Source organism: Indicator indicator, chromosome 18, assembly GCF_027791375.1.
Source record: "Indicator indicator isolate 239-I01 chromosome 18, UM_Iind_1.1, whole genome shotgun sequence".
Lineage (NCBI taxonomy): Eukaryota > Metazoa > Chordata > Aves > Piciformes > Indicatoridae > Indicator > Indicator indicator.
The window spans coordinates 1,708,711-1,728,838 of record NC_072027.1 but is presented as its reverse complement, the minus strand read 5'-3'; the positions used below and the strand labels follow the sequence as shown (position 1 = coordinate 1,728,838).

The 20,128-nt window shown below is 41.5% G+C and overlaps 1 protein-coding gene across 1 annotated transcript in view; it reads right to left on the bottom strand.

Annotated features, from left to right (window-relative positions):
- SPOCK1 (SPARC (osteonectin), cwcv and kazal like domains proteoglycan 1) overlaps window positions 1-20,128 on the bottom strand; it is a 313,109-nt gene that overhangs the window by 88,617 nt on the left and 204,364 nt on the right. The window contains exon 5 of the mRNA XM_054389068.1: window positions 14,714-14,846. Coding sequence (XP_054245043.1) covers window positions 14,714-14,846 — 133 coding nt within the window. The remainder of the gene's footprint in view (window positions 1-14,713; window positions 14,847-20,128) is intronic.

The window sequence follows — 20,128 nt, the reverse complement described above, 5'->3', positions numbered from 1 at the left end:
TCACCTCCCACCACTTCTCCCAGGCAAGTTGCCTTGTGGTAGGCAAAAGGTAATCAGGGAGTGCAGGTGATGCAACTCAGTCTAGAAACAGAGGATCAGGCCTGCCAGATATCTGTTCAGACCAAATGCAGCCAGATTTAGAACATGCTTTTAGATTCAAGGAAAAGTGGAGTCTTTAAGTTACTGCTCTGAAATTTACTGGCTTAGAATGAAAGACATTACAGCACCTCAAAGAGTTATGCAACTCAAAAGGGCTTTTCTTTGCTCAGTGTTTCCTGTGAAAGATCAATTTAAGTAATAAAACACACTTCTGACACTAACCCTCCATACAGGTTCTATGATGACAGATTTTTCAGTTCTGAAAATTCAGACAGGGCTCTGTACAGGCTGGCACTCCTCTTCCATTTTCCTTACAGAGGCTTTTACTGGTTATTCCCTACTGGTTGTTTGCACTGGAAGGCTTCTCAAATCCAGTTCAGCAGAACTTGGCCACCATGTGCATCCTACAGGCCCAAGTTTGGCATCAAGCACAAACCAGACCATGCTGCAGTACAACACATCAGCTGAAGCAGCCTTTCTCTTCAGCCTCCATGCAATTTAAATTGGCTCCACATGATTGGTAAATGTCTCAGGGCTTCAAGCTTCACATTGTATCTTCCAGCATCACCTTCCCCTAGGTGACAGGTACCTCTTTGACAGACCTCTTGAGAATGTTAAATACAGAGATTTTAAAATTGGAATTTCTAGCAAGTGGCTTTCATTGGTGTGAAAAGATATTCCTGAAATAACTCACAAATCTGAAGTTAAGATGGGAAAAGTCCATTAACAAGTTGAAGCCTTGATCTACAGGAGGCATTTAGCACTTGATCTAATCTAATTTCTATTTAATAAGACAGGTTGTTTTTTTTTTTTTTTCCCCAAACAGTGCATCCACAATCCCTGGTAAAGCCCCTGCAAAGGCACTTAATTCCTTCACACTTTTGGTAGAGTTCAGTTTTATATCTTCAGGGATTCTGCTTGAAGTTTATAGATAGTCCTGATGTTGCTTTTACCTTGTAATAATGTCAATTCCACAGGTAATTAATCCCACTGATTAAGTCTATTTGCTACTCTTAGAGAGGCAGCTAAGAGATCTCTAGTAGTTAGGTTCAAATAAAACAGCTGCCCACAAGAACAGGCTGTTGGTCATGACTTGGGTCAAGAAGCCCTGCAAGTTGCTTATGCACTGAATCTTAACCAAAGGGCCTAAGCTGAATATACTTTAACTCATACCTGACCTTGACTACAGGTTTGAGAAGGGGAAGAAGAAAAAAAGAAAAGAAAAAAAAAAAAAGGATTATGCACTCCTTTTAGGTTTAAAATATCTGAAGACACAGAGTTTTCACATTTCCTTTTAATTGTTTATTTCACTGGAGGGCTCATCCCACTCCCACACACTGTTGCTGGCTATAAACATGCCAAGATCACCTCTGTCCTGGGACTTTTATCACAGCTACACTCTGGGTGACACAAAGACAAAACAATGTCACACATTTGTGACACCAGATGTTCTGAGCCTACTCCTACCCATTGGAGGGGCATGCAGAAGCCAGGTGACAGGTTATGCCAATCCTCCTCTCTTCACCTGGCAAGTCCTGGTGAAAATAATGGAGCAAAAATAATGGGAATAGGAATGATGGGAGCCAGTCTTTTATACCCAGAAGGGAATTAACTATACCATTGCCTACAGTATTGTGCATTTTTGGATAGATGCCCTTGCACAATGGCTCCCTTGGAGCACATGTTTCCTTTTCACTGTCCCTCAGAAAACCTCAGGAGTTCTACTTTTACTTTAGGTCAATATGAAACCTGAAGCATTACAGTCAATTTCTGTTTGGCAGGGTCAGTAGTATTGGTCTGTGCAACGATAAATCCTGCAGACTGAGGTGGAGTCTTCTTGTTGGTAACGAGCTTTAAATTTAGGGGTAAGACTAATTCCAGCCTAAACTCATGTTAGAAGGACAAAGGGGAAAGCTGAAAAGCACCTCAGTGACTAGATTTCAGCTTTGTTAATAGTCTCATCCTGTGACACAGCATTGTGGTCACGGCCTGCAGAAGATACAAGCAAATGGGGAGGGTTATGGGATGCTGCCATGCTCCTAGGACACAAGCAGCATTTGCATCATGCTGCTGGGCTGGGCAGAACCCCAGGCTAGAACTGCATCCTACAAGGTTTTTGTGTCTTTCCTATCCTACACAGGGAGAGACAGCTCAAAGAACAGTGCCACCTCCCTCTGAGAGCCTCTGACTTCCTTTCTGTTAATGGTTTCTTGCATTTGTGAACTCACTCACCACACAATGCAATGCAGCACCATGTCTGTCACCAGCTGAAGAAAGCCATCACCATCCCCCTTCAGCCACTCAAGTTTTTAGAGGCTCTATGCCCTGTTCATGCTACCCAAGGAAACTTTTCTTTAAAAGACATTTTGGTACTCTCTCCTCCTCATATCACTCATTGTAAAAAAAAAAAAAAAAAAAAAAAAAAAAAAAAAATTGACCTGACAATGTAGGTTACTAAAAGTCTTTTGAGATATCTGCTCTATGAATCTGCAGAAATTCAGAGTGAGATCTCACAACCTGCCTTAGTGAAATCTCAGCTAGGAAACTTGCTTTTCTCCTTTATTTCCCTACCTTTTCATCAATATCTCCTGCAAGAAATGAGTACAGGTAGCTAGACCTAAAATGACCTGCTTCACACTTACTCAATTTGAACAGGTAACAACAATGGAAGAAAAAACTTGCATTAACAAAAAATAACCTCCACTAGCATACACATGGAACACAAGATTCCACTTTCTTCTAGGGACAAAAAAAAAGGCAATTAGCAGCAGAAGCTACTTTTGCTACGATTACATTACAGCAGACTTGAAGAATGTTGTATTTTTGACTGTGATCCTTTCTTCCTGTGTGTTTATTTCTATATGTAGTACATTAAAATGCATTAAAGAAAATCATTCACCATTGCAGAGCAGTCTGAAGCACACAGAAATGAAAATTAATGGGTATAGCTACAGGGACTTTAACCTCTCGTCTCTGCTTTCCTCTCTGACAAAAATATCACAGGGGAGAGGAATGCAGCTGGCTGAGCTCTCCATTGCTGATTTGTGTAGTGAATCAAAGAACTCCACTTGCCATCATCTAATTGTCAGTGCCTGGGCACAGGCCCAGGATGTGTGAGTTGTTGAAGCCAAGTCCAATTTTTCTCTGAGTTTATGTTCCCTATACCATCCTCTCGCCACTACAATACTGTCAGCATTCTTCTTCCTGCTTCCCAAAGACCGTATGCTAAGACCATCAGCTCCAAACCAACCTCCCCATGCTCTGCAGCTGATGACACAATGCTCCTAGACAACCCAACCTCCCTCCTGCTATTTCCTTTGGTTGGATGGAGCAAAGACTGGAGGTATAGGGAAGGAGAAAAGGAGAAGAGGATATCACAGAATCAGTCAGGGTTGGAAGGGACCACAAGGATCATCTAGTTCCAAACCCCCTGCCATGGGCAGGGACACCTCACACTAGACAGCTCTATCTCTATCTATGAGCAGCTCTATCTCCTAAGGAAGAATTTCCAACCTGCAAGTTATCAGGTAGGTTCTCAGCTGATTTCCAGCCCAAGGTATGGATATTCTGAGGGTCCAGACAGCTTCCTCTCAGAACTTTGCCTCAGATTCACTGTCAAAGTCACTATGCTGAACTGTGAGCACAGACTGACATTTTTCTGTACAGAGCTTTGCCTGGAAAACATTCAGATCCTTCTACCTGCCACAGTATCTCCTCCACACTATGTGTATATAACAGCAGCGTGTTTTCTTTCTCACACCAGCTAAACACATTTGATATGATGCAATGACTCTGTTCATGCTAGTTAAACCCCAGTTTAGTTGTGCACCTATATTGGAAGGAAAACCTTTGCAATGTAAGGAGTGTGTTGTGCATTTTATACCACATTGACAACTCCTTGAGTAACATCAACCCCTGGATGCATTTTCTGGTCCAATTATGCCACAGGGGCACATTGGAGCATGATGCATAATGTACAGGAGACACACACATAAATCCCATTATTGCTAATGGAAACTATATGCATTGCATCTCCCATAGAGTGTTTAAAAAACTATGCCCCACAGAATCATTTTCAAGCACTCATTCCACACAGTATGAACCTGTTTTCTAAACACTGCTCCTTTGCCTGCTCTGTTATAAAGGAACAGGAGAGAGCTGACAAAGAACAAGCCTCACAGCTTCAGACCCTTTGAGTTCCCCCAGCCTTTGGCTTTTGACTACTGAAAATGTAAAGCAGTCTGTATCATTCAAATAACCTAATTTTCCAATCCACCTTCATTAACATTGCTGGCTGAAGCCAATTACAAATGCCTTGAGGCTTACAGCCTCATAAGCATAGTGTGACAGGTCAGATTTTATTGTTTGCTCCATCCATCATTACTGACATACTAATTCAAAGTACACAAGGCAGAGTCTTCTCACTGCTGCTTCTTGCTCACCATGCACCTGCTGTAATTTTAATATGGGAGCTTACTTATAGAGTATATCATCCTCTGTCATTCAGTGCTGCCTTCTTACATGCATGTGAAAAGAAAAAGCCCCAAGTTAGGTTTGTCTACTAGCAGCACACAATGTTCTGTCCTTTGGGGTAATGCAGCCAAGCAAATAATTGCTGCTGCTACGTTTCATCAACACACACAATGTGATGAGAATTAAAAACAATTAAAAAATAAAATTCAGCTACTGAATAACTATAAAAAACCCCCACCAAAACAACAACAAGACCCCAGAACCTTTTGAGGAGGTCCAAAGAACTAACCAAGATGTTCACTCACTGTAAAACATGGCTGACAGATCTACAACTTCCAGCTAAAGATGGGCAAATAACTTCATTTTCCAAGACACAAATGAGATGCAGTCTTGTTTAATTCAGCAAGACTTCAGCACAGATTTAAAAAAAAAAAAAAAACACTCCCTAAAAAAAAAGGTTGTTTTTCTGAGTTTTTTGGAATGCTGAGCAGCCAAGAGTAAAGTGTTACATATTCAGACTTCTAATTATTGCTGGTAGTTACCTGGGTGCCTAAATAAAAGCATTGCTTTTGACACTGTAGAAGATTGGAAAGGGAAAAAAAAAATAGAATCCATGACATTCTGTTTTTCCATCTCTCAAAAAAAACAACCAACCCCAAAAAAAAACTAACAAACCACCAAACCACTAAGTGGTCAAATCAGAAAGGCAGGGGGAGCAAACATTTCCTGCAATGAGTTGCCCTTCTTCAGCATTGGTCTTTGCTGTGTCAAAAAAAAGTCAGACCCCTGGCACTCACAACCAAAACCACAACCACTCAGCAAAATCAGAATGAAACACAGCTCTATGTTACTGCAAGTTGCCATAACAAATGCCCCAAACATTCCTTGCTGTGTGCCAATACCCTGGCAAGCAGTATTGTCCTCCCCTTCCTGGTTCTTTTGGAGGTAGTCTGGTAGCAATTGCCACATCAAGACAAGGAGCTGCATTATCATATGGCATGTGGAATTACTAAGTCCTAGAGCCTTTCAGTGGGTAAACATGAAATTAATGCATCCGGTTTGAGGAGGATACCTTTAAGGGAATTCTATCAGCTGCATTCTAGTCTATTTAAACCAAGGTATCTTAGAATGGTTTGTGTTGGAAGGGACCTTAAAGATCATCTGGTTTCAACTCTCCTGCCATACCTCCCACCAGCCCAGGGTGCTTAAGGTCTCATCCAGCCTGGCCTTGAACACCTCCAAGGAAGTGGTCATCCTTCACCTCCCTCGGCAACCTGTTCCAGTGTCTCATCACCCTCACTGTAGAGAATTTCTTCCTGATCTCCAGTCTAAATCTCCCCTCTTTCAACTTCAATCCATTCCCCCCTTCATCCTATCTGTACAATTTTTTTACATCCTTGTAAAAAATCCCTTCCCAAGCACATCACTGTACTAAGTGCATTCCCCCCTCAGCCCCCTATCCTCCAAGAATTCACTGAGTAGTAAACCCCAACCACACAGAACTCCCACCACAGTGTACTACTTTTGTTTAACTTTAGAGTTTATTATCCCATGGGAGCACTGATGAAACTCAGCCACTAAATCCTGCATGTCTACAGCCCCAGAAAGAAGCTCTCAGTTGCTTTACAGAGCTACAAGACCATGATCAGAACCAACTGGGAAAACTGGATTGGAAAGAATTACAGGGAGTTGGATGCAAGAAACAAGCCTACATTTCTGAAAGTCCATCTCTCCCTGTCGCTTGGTGATGGTGCCTTTGCTGGGAAGCTGAAGGTTATTTTATTCTGCACAGTTTTCTCATTGCCTTTCCCAGTATGGTATTTGTACATCACTGCTACAGCTACATATCAGGAAAGGTTGGGTTGGTTGTTTGGATTTATTTTTATTTTTTTTAAAGGGAGTTTAGAGCAGTATTTTCTCCAAAGTTACCAAATACGAAGAAATGAATTACCACTGCAAAAACATGCCTAAGAGATATTTTATAGCTATTGTCCCCAGCTTCCACGAGCTTAAACTTGATAATTAAAATAGTCAACTCTGACAAGTCCCAACCATGGGAAAACAATAGATTCAGAAATTAAAGACAAAAAAAATATAATAAGGATTTAGAGACTGACAAAGCATGTTAATCACAAAGAAGCCACTGCATGCAAAGCCAAATTGTTTTGGCCTGAGTAATGTTAGAACATAGAGAAACAAACCAAAAATATCCTTTCCCTGCTAGGCAAGGTGATAGGAAAGGAGAAACATTGCCATACCCCTAGAAAGGAGATAAACATTGCCATACCCCTATTAGACCAACCTGTTTAACCCGTAGTTGTCAAAAGTTGTAGGTACAACTTGGGATACATTTTGCCTTTTGCTCACTGGTCCCAGCAAAAATGTAAGTGTAGGAACTTTCAGTAATATCTCTTAAAAGAAATTATACCAGGGAAGGAGGAAAAAAAAAAACAACCACAAATAACAACAAAACCACAACAAAACAAAAGCCAAACAAACAAAAAAACCCAAACCCCACAATAAAAAACCCCAACCAACAAAACCCCCCCAAAAAAACAAAACCCCACCAAAACCCCAGGTTGTGATGAATCTAACTCCATCCTCAGAACATCTCCAGTATTTCTGCCCTGCCTTTACACAGGCTACAAGAGGTGACCAGCCTGCAGCAAAGCCACAGCAAGCCTCTTCTCTCTTTCCAACACTGGCCACTAGCTTTAGCAAAGTTCTAGGCTGTTGGTTTCCCCCCCAAAAAACAGTGTTCTCTCTATAAAAGGATTCTTCATGGGAATCCTACAAAAGAATTATTCTCATAACACACAGGATTAAAAAGATCTTTTTGGTTTTGTTTTCCAATCTGTGTTTGCAGACCTGTCTTAATGAAGACTCCTCCAAAGACTAAGAGGAATATCAAGGAGCCATCTCTGAAAGAACATCACATCCTGGGCCACAGCAATGTCTCATTAATTCATAGCATCTCAAACCTGGCAATATGACAAAGCAGCCCTTAGCCTGTAAAAAACTGCCCAGAGCTCTTCCCTCTTTCCTCTCTCTGTTGATTCACTCACAGAAGCCTCTATTTGAGCTGTTTTCACAATTCGTACCCTGCCAGGTGAAACACCTTGCAGACATGTATATATTCATGGGGTTTAGCTGGGAAGCTCTCACAGAAGCAGCCACAACACACACCAGTGGTTCTGCAGGGTTACTTTTACCAGTTGGGATGTAAAATTGGTAGAGGATTGTTTGGGATTTGGAATTTACTATGTGACACCACTGAACAGCAAAATCTTCTCTACTGCATCAAAAAAACTAAATGGGATTGGAAAGGAAGCTCAGGAATTTGCAGGACTGGATTGTTACTTAAGCAGAGTTCAGAACCTGCATTTCCCACTTCCCTTGAGTTTAACGAAGGTTATCCAGGGGAAGGCACAGACCTCTCTGCTGCTGGTTGCTGCCCTACAAGACAGTGGCCCAAACCCCCCACAGAAGGCAGAAAAGCATTCTCTGAGCACATTAATGGACCAAATGTCAATCTTTGAGCATATCTGAACATACTCCTTAGAAAGAGCTACCTCAAGACATCAGCATGAATCAGAAGGTCCTCCAGAGATCTACTTTATGCATGGTGCTCTGCTGATTCCTTGAGACCATGCAGAGAAAAACACCACATAAACAAGAGAATGGCATTAGGACAAACACCACTTCATCAAATAACATGGCTCACCTCGTGCTGCCAGCCAAACCAACTGTGCAGCTGCAGCAGGCACCCTGCAGAGCTCTCTGTGCTTTGCCTCTGGAGAGGTCAAGTTTATTATTTAGGATTTGATTATGCAATAACAACTTCAAATAGCCTTTGCATTATAGGACTCCAGTCTCACTAACCCAGGCTGCAGGAGTATTGACCCTGTTGATAACACAGTGGCCAGATGTGCCCAAGTCGAATGAATGATCTACAGAAGGTACCTCAGCATTAGGCAGACACAGACCTCTGGAGTTGTCCTGTGAGAATAAAAAAATCAAGCACCCTGCAAGCCTCATGCCAGGTCTATTACTACATTTAGGAAATCCTTGCAACAAAATTAACCAAATAACGAAACAGGAATGAATGCAGAAAAATCTACTGCTGAAATAAGGAAGTAGCAACAAAGCTGTAAAATATTTTTCCTCTTCAAAAAAAATTGCTAAGGACAGTTACATTGATGAAGTCTATTGATTTCCACACAGAGATATTTGAATATTTTGATATTTTTCATCATGAGCTCAAAGTAGCTCTTCCAGCATTTCACTACAGGAGAGAGCCAGATCTTTCCATACTGTGTTGGAAACACACACTGCCTGTCACCAGCACAACACAGGTCAGGGTAGAATGTGGTAACATATCACATCTACAGCACACAGGTTCAAGCCACAGTAAACTATCAGGCCTAGACTCTGAGCTCAAGGTATTGAGCTCATAGATAAAAAAAGAATATAAGGGGAAAGAATGATTTCTTCCTGCACCTCCCAACACCAATCTCAATTTGTACAGGGAGCACATGCAGAAGAACTTCTCTGGGATTTCTTTAATCATGTCCTACTCTTCCCATCTTTCCTTCCCATCTCCTTAATTTTCCCTTACAAAACCCACCCAAAGCTAAAAGCACAGACTTTCATCTGACCCTTAGCACAGGGCATGCAATCCAGCCCTTCACTGGATCATGGAAAACCAAACCATGTGGCACTGAATGCTCAATGGCCACGTTAACAAAGGCTTGTTAATTGTACTTCTGAACAGACAACTCCTAATCAGATGCAGCAGCCCTCACACTCCACATTGAGCTCAGAGTGGCTTCTTATTCTGGTTACTCTTTTTTTTTTTCCCCTCCCATTTCAAGACTGCTGAAAAGTTCTTTCTCTTGCATCCCCCCTTAATATCAAATTTGTTACCTGACGTTATGACACCAGGAGGTGATTCTCCCTTTTTCAAACAAAAAGATACATGGTCATGGACTTAATTAGTTTGCCATGATTTAATTAAAATTTGCAGAACAACAGTGTACCTAATTACAGCATAATAATTATAGCAATGTACCTTTCCATCTCTGAAGGGCCCATTAGTCATCGGGGTGGTATGTTTTGCAATTGGAGATCATCCTTATTTTCATTTTCTAATTAGTTAAGTGCAGTCATCACCATGTTCAGGTAATTGCTTTATTAACTAGCTTAATTAAACTTCCTGTAAAACTGACAGCTACAGAGTTATTTTTCTTAATGTGTTGCTGACAAAAACATTAACTAATTATGGAGTGCTCTTTATAGGGCTTACTTACCTCATAAACTGAATTCATTAGTACTTAAAAGAGCTTTGCAAACTGCAACACCTCACTGAGGTGCTTTGTGTTGTCAGAGTATTAAACAGAGCTGTGGGACCCAGAAAAGAGCAATTTCTCTATTTATAAAGTTTTATGATATGGGAGAGAATGTGTGCATTTTAAAACCTTTGCTTTTCAAGCAATGATTGGAGGCTCAGTGAGATTTGAGACATAACTTTTGAATTCCATGGGTTTGGCTAACAGTAGAGGGGTGACAGGTTTTGAAGTTTCCAGAAATATCAAAATTATGAAATTAAAACCCAATCAAACAAAAACCTGGAGGAACACCTGCTGGAAACAGGGCATATGGCCTCTAGATCTGCAATGTCTGTCTTCATGACTAAAATTTCACTAATTAAAAAACCCCAAACAAACCACACTGGTTTTGAGGAAAAGCCATTGAGTTGGAAAAACCTCAGGACAGTGCCACAGTGACCTCCTGAGGAGGCTTGGCCTTGCCATTAACCCAACACATTAACCTCAGTGAGGATCTAGGATTTTGTCTCGCTCTTTTACCCACAGAACCAGCTACTGAGCACCTCTAGAGACATCCAGGCACACCACCAAGCTGCAATACTGGTCCTCAAGAGCATACCACATAGCCCATCTTTCTGCAGGGCCAACAACATTTCCTCTGCTCCTCTCAACTGGCTGCCTTTGGAGAATCCTAGTCCTTTAAGAATTGGAGTGGGATGGGCACAGTCAGTTCCCACAATTACCAGCACTATAAGAAAAAAGGTTTTCTTTCAAAATGCAATCTCTTCAGGAAGCACTAAAACAAAGAGCCTAACAGTCTGAGGATCATCAAACACTGCAAAGCAGCAAGATGATAATGCCTCTGCTATTTTGCCATATAGCTTTTATGAATGGAAGATTTTATTATCCATTCACAAACAACTAAGACATAATTTCAAAGAACAATAACTGAAAATGTATTTTGTGTTACTTTCCTGGGATTGGATCCTTACAGGCTTTGTTTTTTTAAGAGAAAAAAAAAAAAAAAAATCAAAATCCTCCACATTGCTCAAGCTCTGCTGAGCATCAATCCAAGATGAAGTTCTGCAGTCTTAATTTTGCTTTAAGGTCTGAAACTAAACTTTAAATGGGTTGAAACTAAAAATGCCAAGCAATGATAGAGGGAATACTCAGGACCTGTTTAAAAGGAAATGTCAACCCAGGACAAAACTGAAGTGGAAAAGGAATATGCTCCCTTCTTAAGGAGCAGTATTTTGCTTGCCTTATCTGGAGACACAGATGCTTCCCTCCACTTTTGCATAAGAAATTAAGAATTACTTCAATTCAGCCCTTCACCCCTCAGCCTACCAACCTGTCAAATGACAAATCCTTAGGAGGGAGAAAACTACAAAGTAGTAAAGGAATAATAAGGAACAGAACAGGTCAGTCCTGCTGAACTACACCAATCATCCCATCTTCTGCTCATCACTGTGTTAGAGGTTCACCAGCCTGCAGTGGATGCAGTCTCAATGGATTCAGCTAAATCCCCATTATATCTTTGGCCTGGCACAATGCTGTGCTGCAGTGAATGTCATAGTTTTATGCTAAGCTGAAAAAATAAAAATACTTTGTTTTGAAACCACTGACTTCTAATTTCATTAGATCTTGCATCATGAAGTACCACATTCCTTTCCCAGTGGTAGGCAGGGTTTCACATACAATCATGCTCAAGTGTTCTAGTTAATACTGTGCTTCCTTGCAGATCCCACACCTCTGACAGCCCTTCTCTGAGCATTTCCTAGTCCCAACATGTCAGCTTTGAGAGGAAGTGATGATAACTGAAGGCAGTAAGAAGTCCAGGGATTTACAGAGAAACAGTGTTTTGTGCTCCTTCTCATTTCCTTTTTTAACATTTTATTTGCATTTTTGCCTGGCAGTGATCATTGCAATGTTTTCTGAGAAACTGCCAGGATTATTCTGAGATCAAAAGGCTAACCAAGAGCCTGATGCGTACATTAGGTTATTTCCTCTTAATGCAAGTTACTGTTGTGTTTATTGACATCCAAGCTTCATCTGCATTTTATCAGCCAGTCCTAACTTCTGCCCTATCTTTTCCTTTTCATTCATTTTTACCTCAACTAACAGTTCAAAGAGCAGGAAACAATCCCTGGTACAGACAGCACTGAATGACACCTCCACTCATAGTGACACTTTGATGCTGCTCTGCCAGCCCAGGAGCTCCAAGCCCAAACCTTGTCTCTTGCCTGACCCCCCACTGTGCTGGCAGGAAAAGGCACAAATCAAACTGAGCCAGGAGAGATCAAAAAGCTGGTGTGCACACATATGCTGCCTGCCTGTGTGACTAGATGGACAACGCACCACTTCTGAAGACATTTTTTCCTCAACAGTTATTTCCCCCCCCGAAATGTGGCAGCTACTCTCCATCTATTGTTTACAAGCTTAGCAAGAATCCTTTCCTTTTCCCAGCATGTCATTACACCTTCACCAGGCAGCTGAGGCAGAGATAGACCTGAACACCTGCATACAAATGCAAAGCAGCATGGGATTTGCCCACACTCACGTGTTCACCACTATGTATTTTCACAGTTGACTGTAGGAATAATCCCTGCCAACAGCACTGCACATGGAAAAACTACCCAAGAAAAGGTTTGCTTTTAGTGACTTAATGTCATCCTTCTTTCTTGCCCTTTGCTGGTGAAAATCAATGGTGAATTAGAGGGAAGCAGTTGTAGTCTGGTCATAAAAGCTACCAGAGAGCCATGATCATTACTGACCATAAAAGTGTTATTTACTAGGATATTAAAATGTAGCATTTAGTTTTAATGCTCTGCCTAAAATATTTTCAGCTCTTTTGCCAAAAATCTGCCTTTTGAAAACAAGGAAATAAATCAGTCAGTCAATGGAGCAAAGCTTTCAGAAGAAACTGTAGAGAATGATGTTGTAGAGGTTACTGCAATGAGGTGGTCACACATTTACAATGTACTGCATGTAGCAAAAGTTTTTTTGCAGAACATCTCCTTGATACTGTGTAAAGGTTAAGCAGACACGTATCCTCTCAGTAGGAGTGATGTTGCAGAAAGATTATCAATCAGCATGACATTGGAGGAGCCTTCAATCAAAAAAAAAAGATTTAGAAAAAGCAGCTACAAATCTCTAATGTGACAAGCAGTTGCTCCTGTGGGACAGACTTCAAAAAGCACTGAAACCCTGCCTTCTCCAGACAGTGGGACAGAACAGGGGCAAAATCCATGGCTAAGAGGCTGTTGCACTTGGAGCCAGCAAGATGATGCAATTGTCAATTACCAGGACAAGCTCAACTGATAAACACAAAGATGAGATAAACCTGCTTTAGAGTAAATCTTTTAAAAGAAGTCTCCCTAATAAAACAAGCACACCCCACAAACCACTCCAGCAGTGGCAGCTTCTGGGAGGTTTGGCTTTGATAGTCAAGCACGTCAACAATAGGAATTGTTTGGTGCCTTCATTATATAGATCAGGCTTGCATCAGAGTCACAAGAGTTTGGTGGATTTATGGCAGGATTTCTGATGAAAACCATTTGGATATTGCAGTAAGAAATAGAGAAGGTCCAAAAAAAAGCCTGAGCTAACAGAAGCAGGTAAGCTGCACAGAAATAAGTTCAGCAGGATGACAGAATAGGCAACAAAAGCTATTTACTCTCTCCAGAACTCTGATACAAAAAGGTGCTTTCAAAATAAGCCAAATTTTAACTCTAAACATCAAAGCTAAAATTAACATATCACATACTCCTAGAGAGTATTCAAGAGTACCTTCTCTAACAGGCAGCTTGGAGCTCATCTTCTGCATAAAGATAAAGTTTTTGCTGATTTGCTCCTTGGGCCATGCAAATCCTTCAGCCAGAACAGAAGCCACAGCAGCATTTTAAATTTGGGTTCCTTAAGGGGCCAAGAATTTGAGCTGCCCAGCCAAGACCATGAGGTGGCTGCAATAGCATCATCACTGTTAGGTCACAGCAGAGAGATTTCTTGCCCCTGATCACTTTGTTTGCATGGATTTTTGGATTTTAAAGGGTGACTTTACTGGCTATCAGACTTCACCTTGCATGCAGGAAGAGAAGAAATCCTTAGAGCTAGTCCCTGAACATGACTTCCAGTGCTTGAGGTGCTCTTTATGGAAGATGTATCCCAGACCTGGAAAGCTTTATTTGATGGCTGGAGATGTGGACTGCTGAATGGATGCAAAGTCAATTTCTTTTATGGAGTCAAGCCCTAAGGTGATGATGCTCTCAATATCTCAGTGAATCAATTTATCCCCACTGGGTTCTGGGAATGTTTTTTATGGTGCCATATATGCTGCATCTGGCACACAAGCCTATTCCAACTGCGGTTTAAATGATTTTTAATGTGCTACCCTTCCATCCTGGATTAAAAAGAAAACATATCTGTCACAGAACAATATTGCTGCCAAGTTACTTCAGCATTTGGAGAGCAGATCTTAAACCAGAACTATCCACAAATCCTCGTCTGCACAAGAAAATCTCAAATGATGTTTTTTTCTCTTGCATCATCAATATTGATAGTGTTCATTAGCAAGAACAAGCTATTTAGAGAAACATGAATCATGAAAGTCATGAGATTGTGATTTGTCTTTCCCATTTGCTCTTCGGCAAGGATGTAAAAATCTCCTTTTATCAGCACTTTTTTTTTTTTAATACACAAACCCTCACACATTCTGGAGCTGAAGTAAGCTGTCATTTAACACTGCCTGTTAATGGAAGCTGTTTCATCTTTGTGCTGCAGCACAGAGAGGGTTTCAGGTCCCCAGCTGAACTTACCTTGCTGGTATAGGTATGTCCATCAGAGCCACAGACAGCACTGGCATGGGCCATGGGGCAAGGCTTGCATTTCCCTATGCTGGCTGCTCCAGTCCAGTGCTTCTGAGCCAGGTTTCCTTTCTTTTGTCGAATGCTGTAAAATAAGAGACAGATTTGTTTGGTTTGTTTTTGTTTTTTTTTTTTATAACATGCTTGTATCAAAGAGAACACTAAAAACTTCTGAGAATAATGCAAAGTTGGGTGCTCAACAGAGCATTAATTTAAACAAATACATCAAATGCAGCTCCTAACAATGCTTCTGTAACATTGCACATTACAGCTGGCAATTGAAAAAGTCATAAACTGGCAAGCAGGCCTAGATTTACAACACTTGGCAGCTTCATTTTGATTTAGACCCACAAGTGACTTCACTTCAGAACACAGCATTTTCTTGAACTAGTGTTTCTGGTGGAGGAGGAGAATCACAGAATTATTGAGGCTGGAACAGACCTCTGAGGTCACAAAGCTCAGTAATGTCACACCATGGTGTGTTTACACCAAGTCTCCTCCAAGCTGCCAGGTTACTGTTAAGGTAATGACAACTTTAACACAAGAATCCTTTGTAAAACATTGCCACTTATAAACATGTACAGAAATCTCCAAAGAGCTTTGCCATGGTACATGCAGTAGCCCTCTCCACACGCCAGCTACCGAACAGCTGTTATTCTCCAATCAATCACAGCCCCACCCCCCAGGAATGCTATAAAGTGACAGAGACCATCTCCAAATGCCTTTCTACCATGGGAGTGCCTGCAGTTGTCTTCAAGTCACAGACTACTCAATTATTGCATTAAAAATGTCTATGAAGAGACATCTGCTCCAAAAACCCTCCCTGCAAAGCACGTGCAATTGGATCTGATTAATAGCTCATTTTCCTGTTGTAATGAACTACTTGACTGATACCACATTAAGTAATTATCACCAGCCTACTGTTGTAAGCTGATTAAAAGTTTGCCTTCTAAACCACAAGTCAGAGTTGTAATGCAGATTCATTTTGGCCACGTGCTCTTGTCTTTCACTTGCAAGCATCCAGGAGGCGAGGCACCGCATCAGCTTTGCTGCACACTCTCAAGACAAATAGCTGCCATCTGTTCTCACAGCACAGTCAAAAAAAAAAAATCAAGTAAAAATAAAAATGATCTGCTTTAACAGTTCAGCCAGGAACACATTTCTGTGTGCCACTGAATGATTTTATCACAGCTTTAGAAAAATATATACAGCTATTCTTTAAAGCAATTTCACTCCAGCTCACAATTTGCTACACAATACTGACTCTGATGTAACGACACATTCAGCTGCTAAAATAATAAAAATTCTATTCTTTCACCTCAGTTCTAGTTTGCTTCAAGTCTAACCTCTGTCAGTAATGAACAGTACTATTAAGAAGCTTGTGTCCACAGAAGGAATCCGATCATGATATGATAAACTATGAAAATAGGAGTCTAGTACTTAAGACTAAATTCCTTTTTGTTTTGAAGCAGCTTCCTTAGGGCAGAGAGCAGCTTTCTCCCTTTCAGATGCATTCTGCCCTGCAGAGTGACCATGGTACCACGTCCCAAATGCTGCAGATGGGTGGCTGCTCTGCTCAGCCCCCAAATACAACTCTTTGTGCTGATTTTTGTTCAAGCCATTCATTGAATTTTTTCAGATTAACTCTTCTGCAGCCCTCTTGCCTCTGACACTGCTTTGCTACTCCAGTGTAATGATGATCTTATTTTCTCCAACTGCTTCAATTACAGGAGCTTCTTCTGTCTTTTCATCTTGAAAAGAAAATATCCTCATTACCTTTATGCACAGCCCTGCCCTTGGAGAAATGCACAAACTCAGAGCAAAGAAGTAACTCTAGGGTTTGGTGCCACAGATAGTGATGTGTGGAGACTGGAGACAGATGCAGAAGGTGCTGGGCTTGTCCTTTGGAGGCTGGCTACAAAGACGCTGAGGGGATTAGAACATCTCCTTTAGGAGACAGGGCTGAGAGAACTGGGTCTTTTTAGCCTGGAAATAGAAGACTGAGGGAGGAATCTCATAAATGCTCCTAAGTACTTAAAGGGTGAGTGTCAGGAGGATGGGACCAGGCTTTTGGTCAGTGGGGCCCAATGACAGGACAAGATGTAACAGGCACCAACATAGAAAGTTCCATCTAAACATGAGGAGGAACTTTAATTTAAAGGCTGGTGGAGCACTGGACTGGGCTGCCCAGAGAGGTGGTGAAGTCTCCATCTCTGGAGACATTCAGAACCTGCCTGGATGTGTTCCTGGGTGACCTTCTTTAAGTGAACCTGCCTTGGAAGGGGTTTGACTTGTGCTCCAGAGAGCCCTTCCACTTCCTACCATTCTGTGACTGGAGGAGGATAGATCCTAGCACAAAGCAGACTTTACCTTGTCACAGACTTTGGTTTCCACAATTGCATAAGGCAGACCCCTGCCTACAGGTGAAATCATTAACAAGAAAGAGTGAGGGTTAGTTGCAGAAAAACAGCTAAGAAATGCTAAACCTGAAGTGCATGATTTCATGCCACTGTCAGAGCTGTGAGCCACAAAACATACAGGATAGAGATAAGTGACTGAACTGGTGAGCACCTCATCAAAATTAAATGTACACTGCAGCTCTTAACTAGACTGATACCTAACAGGTCACAGGATCTGGAGGCTCTGAGTGGCAACTACAACATACATGCCTCAGCACCTGTGGACCAAGCTACATGCAGATATTCTACACCATAACCTTACAAGTCCCTGGTTACTTGTTCCTCTGCATGGCCTTACATTCTTCCTCCTCTTACTTTCTTTAATACTAACTTGGTCCCTCCAAGAGCCAGTTTCTATTAGAAGATTATTCTGGAGTAATGTTTTTCACTCTCCCATACTGCCTTCAATTACTTAAAAAAATAATTATTATTTGTCCATTTCAAGTCATTTCAGCAGCAGCTCATCAAGTCTGGTGGCCCTTTCCTTTGCTTTACTGATAGCAACAGAATGTGCACACCCTTAGGTCTAAGATCTGTTCTCACTGCAGTTACCTGGAAGCCAGCAGTGTGTGTGAAAGCAGAACCTCCCCTTCAGCTGTCAACTGCAGTGCTTTCACCTGAGCCCCATCTGCAGCCTTACACTTAGGATTCATCTTCAGGATCCTCTTTTGATAATAAGAGGAAATTTATTCTAAGACAGTGATATTTAATAAAAAGAATTCAGTGGAATGCCTCTCAAAGCATATTCTTCTTTTCAGAAGTTAGCAATTTTAGCAGCAACAAGGCAGGGGATGGCTGCAAAAAAAAAAAAAAAAAAATCTGCAGCCATCCTGACTTCTGCCTGTGTGGTGGGACTGGCAGCACAGTCCAGCAGCCATTTTGGTTGCAAAACCCAACATTTAATCTATTCTTTCCAAGCTACAGCTTTGTCAGGAACAACAGTGCAAAATGTTGCTGGATTTGAAGCAAGTCAAAACTAATTTTTGCCAGCTTGGCTAAGTAAGCAATAGCTGAAAGTTTTAACTGGATAGCCAGGTTCCAGACCTCTGCCAAAAACAGGGACAAGCATCTCTTTCCTAGGGAGAACACCTATCGTCCAAAAGTAAACATGTATTTTTATAGAGTCATGTTTTGAGAGGTTGGATAAGACTTCTGGAAGCTTTTCAATCCTCTAACCCCTAACAACACATCAAACAGCCAAACAAGCAAATTAAAACCTAGACCAGAACACAGGCTGCCACAAGCAGCCAGCCAGCAAATCCCTTCTCAATGGAAGTGCACACTCACAGACTCTGGGAACATGTTTTGCTATGCTAATCAGCTTGTTTTAGATTAAATATGTCAGAAGCAAGCCAGGCCAAAGAAAATTAGGTCTTCCCCCCCAGTTCCCCTTTCCCCCCTCCAACAACTTAACCAACTTTAATCCTGCTTTAAGACTCAGAATTGAAAGGACCTACTACAAATCATTTAGAAAACAACAACTGTGCAGAAAGGACAAACCAGAGGCTCCCCACTGGGGTAAGAGTCTGCCACATTTGCAAGGACAAGAGGACTAAGGGGTTTGCAGTGTTCCAGAAGCAAATAAACATGAATGTCTTCAGCAAATATGAAAACTTACAGGCAAACACTGCCTGCTTTTGCCTTTGCCTGGTGAACTGATGCACCAAAAGGCACAAGAGTTAAGGGGCAGTTAAGCTTTACAGAATTCAACCTCTTAACATTTCAACACATAAAAGAAATGGAGTGGTTTAAAAACATCCCCACTTCACCACACTGACTCAGCTTCATTACTCATTGCACAGACACATGACTTACCACACACTGGGAAAACACAGGGAGACCACAGCTGCTTTGCTTCCATAGGTACAGGGAGAACTCAGCAGGGGTTGCAGAAAGCCACCAGCCAGTTCCAGAGATATAAGTGGTGGCCCTGGCCAGCCACACCACAGCCACAAAGAACACAAAGCTTTGGCTGTGGAAAAAGGAGCTGAGAAGCTCTATCATAGCTGCCTCCACTCAAGATTTTAAAGCTTTCAGGTGTGCCATGCATACCCAGAAGCCCCAATGATTGCTGATGGATTCAGCTGCTAGATGAGTCCCAGCTGGCAGCCCCAGGGATGCTCATCACTGAAACTCTTCCCACCTGGCTGGTGAGTTGGGGTGGCTCCAGATTAGGAGCATCAGCTCTTGGAATTGAGACAGCCTGCTGAGGGGGTTTGAACTCTCCTTTAGAGTCAGAAAAACATCTCCCACCAAGTCACATTTGTTTCCAAAACAATCTACAGCCTGAATTCCTGACCAGCTCTCTGAGTGGACAACATGGGCTGTGCTCTTCAGGTGTCTCTACATCTTTGCTTCTAGTAATTCTCTTCCTCATGGAATAGGAGAGTGTATATATGGAAATAAATTCTGCAAAGCCAGAGGCCAAAACAAAGTCATTTGCACAGAAATAGTTTGTTTATTTACATCTCCCATTTGTTTTATTTACATTTAATTATAAATTTTACACAGGTCATGGAACTATGAATAATTTCAATTTTATTTACCTTTGAAATACTCTTGGGAAAAAATGAAATTTCAAAAATATTTTGAAGCTGTCTTCTAAAAAGGGAATAGTTTATCCTTTAGGGGGGGACTTAGAAGGCATCAGCAAAGACTATCACAGCCACAACACAGAAAGTGGCTATGAAAAGGATAAGCTTGGTTTCACCCAATTCTTCCTTCCCAACTGTTGCACAAAGTTCATTTTCTTACCATTTACTAAACCAATTAATAGATTTGAATGGAATTTACTTATTGGGAAGTCTTAGCCTCTGCTCTGCAGCTGGTTTCCCTCATTGATAGTCTGTAGGTGAAGCTGTGGTGAACACAGTGCAATACATTTAGGTGGTCTATAAAGACATGCAAT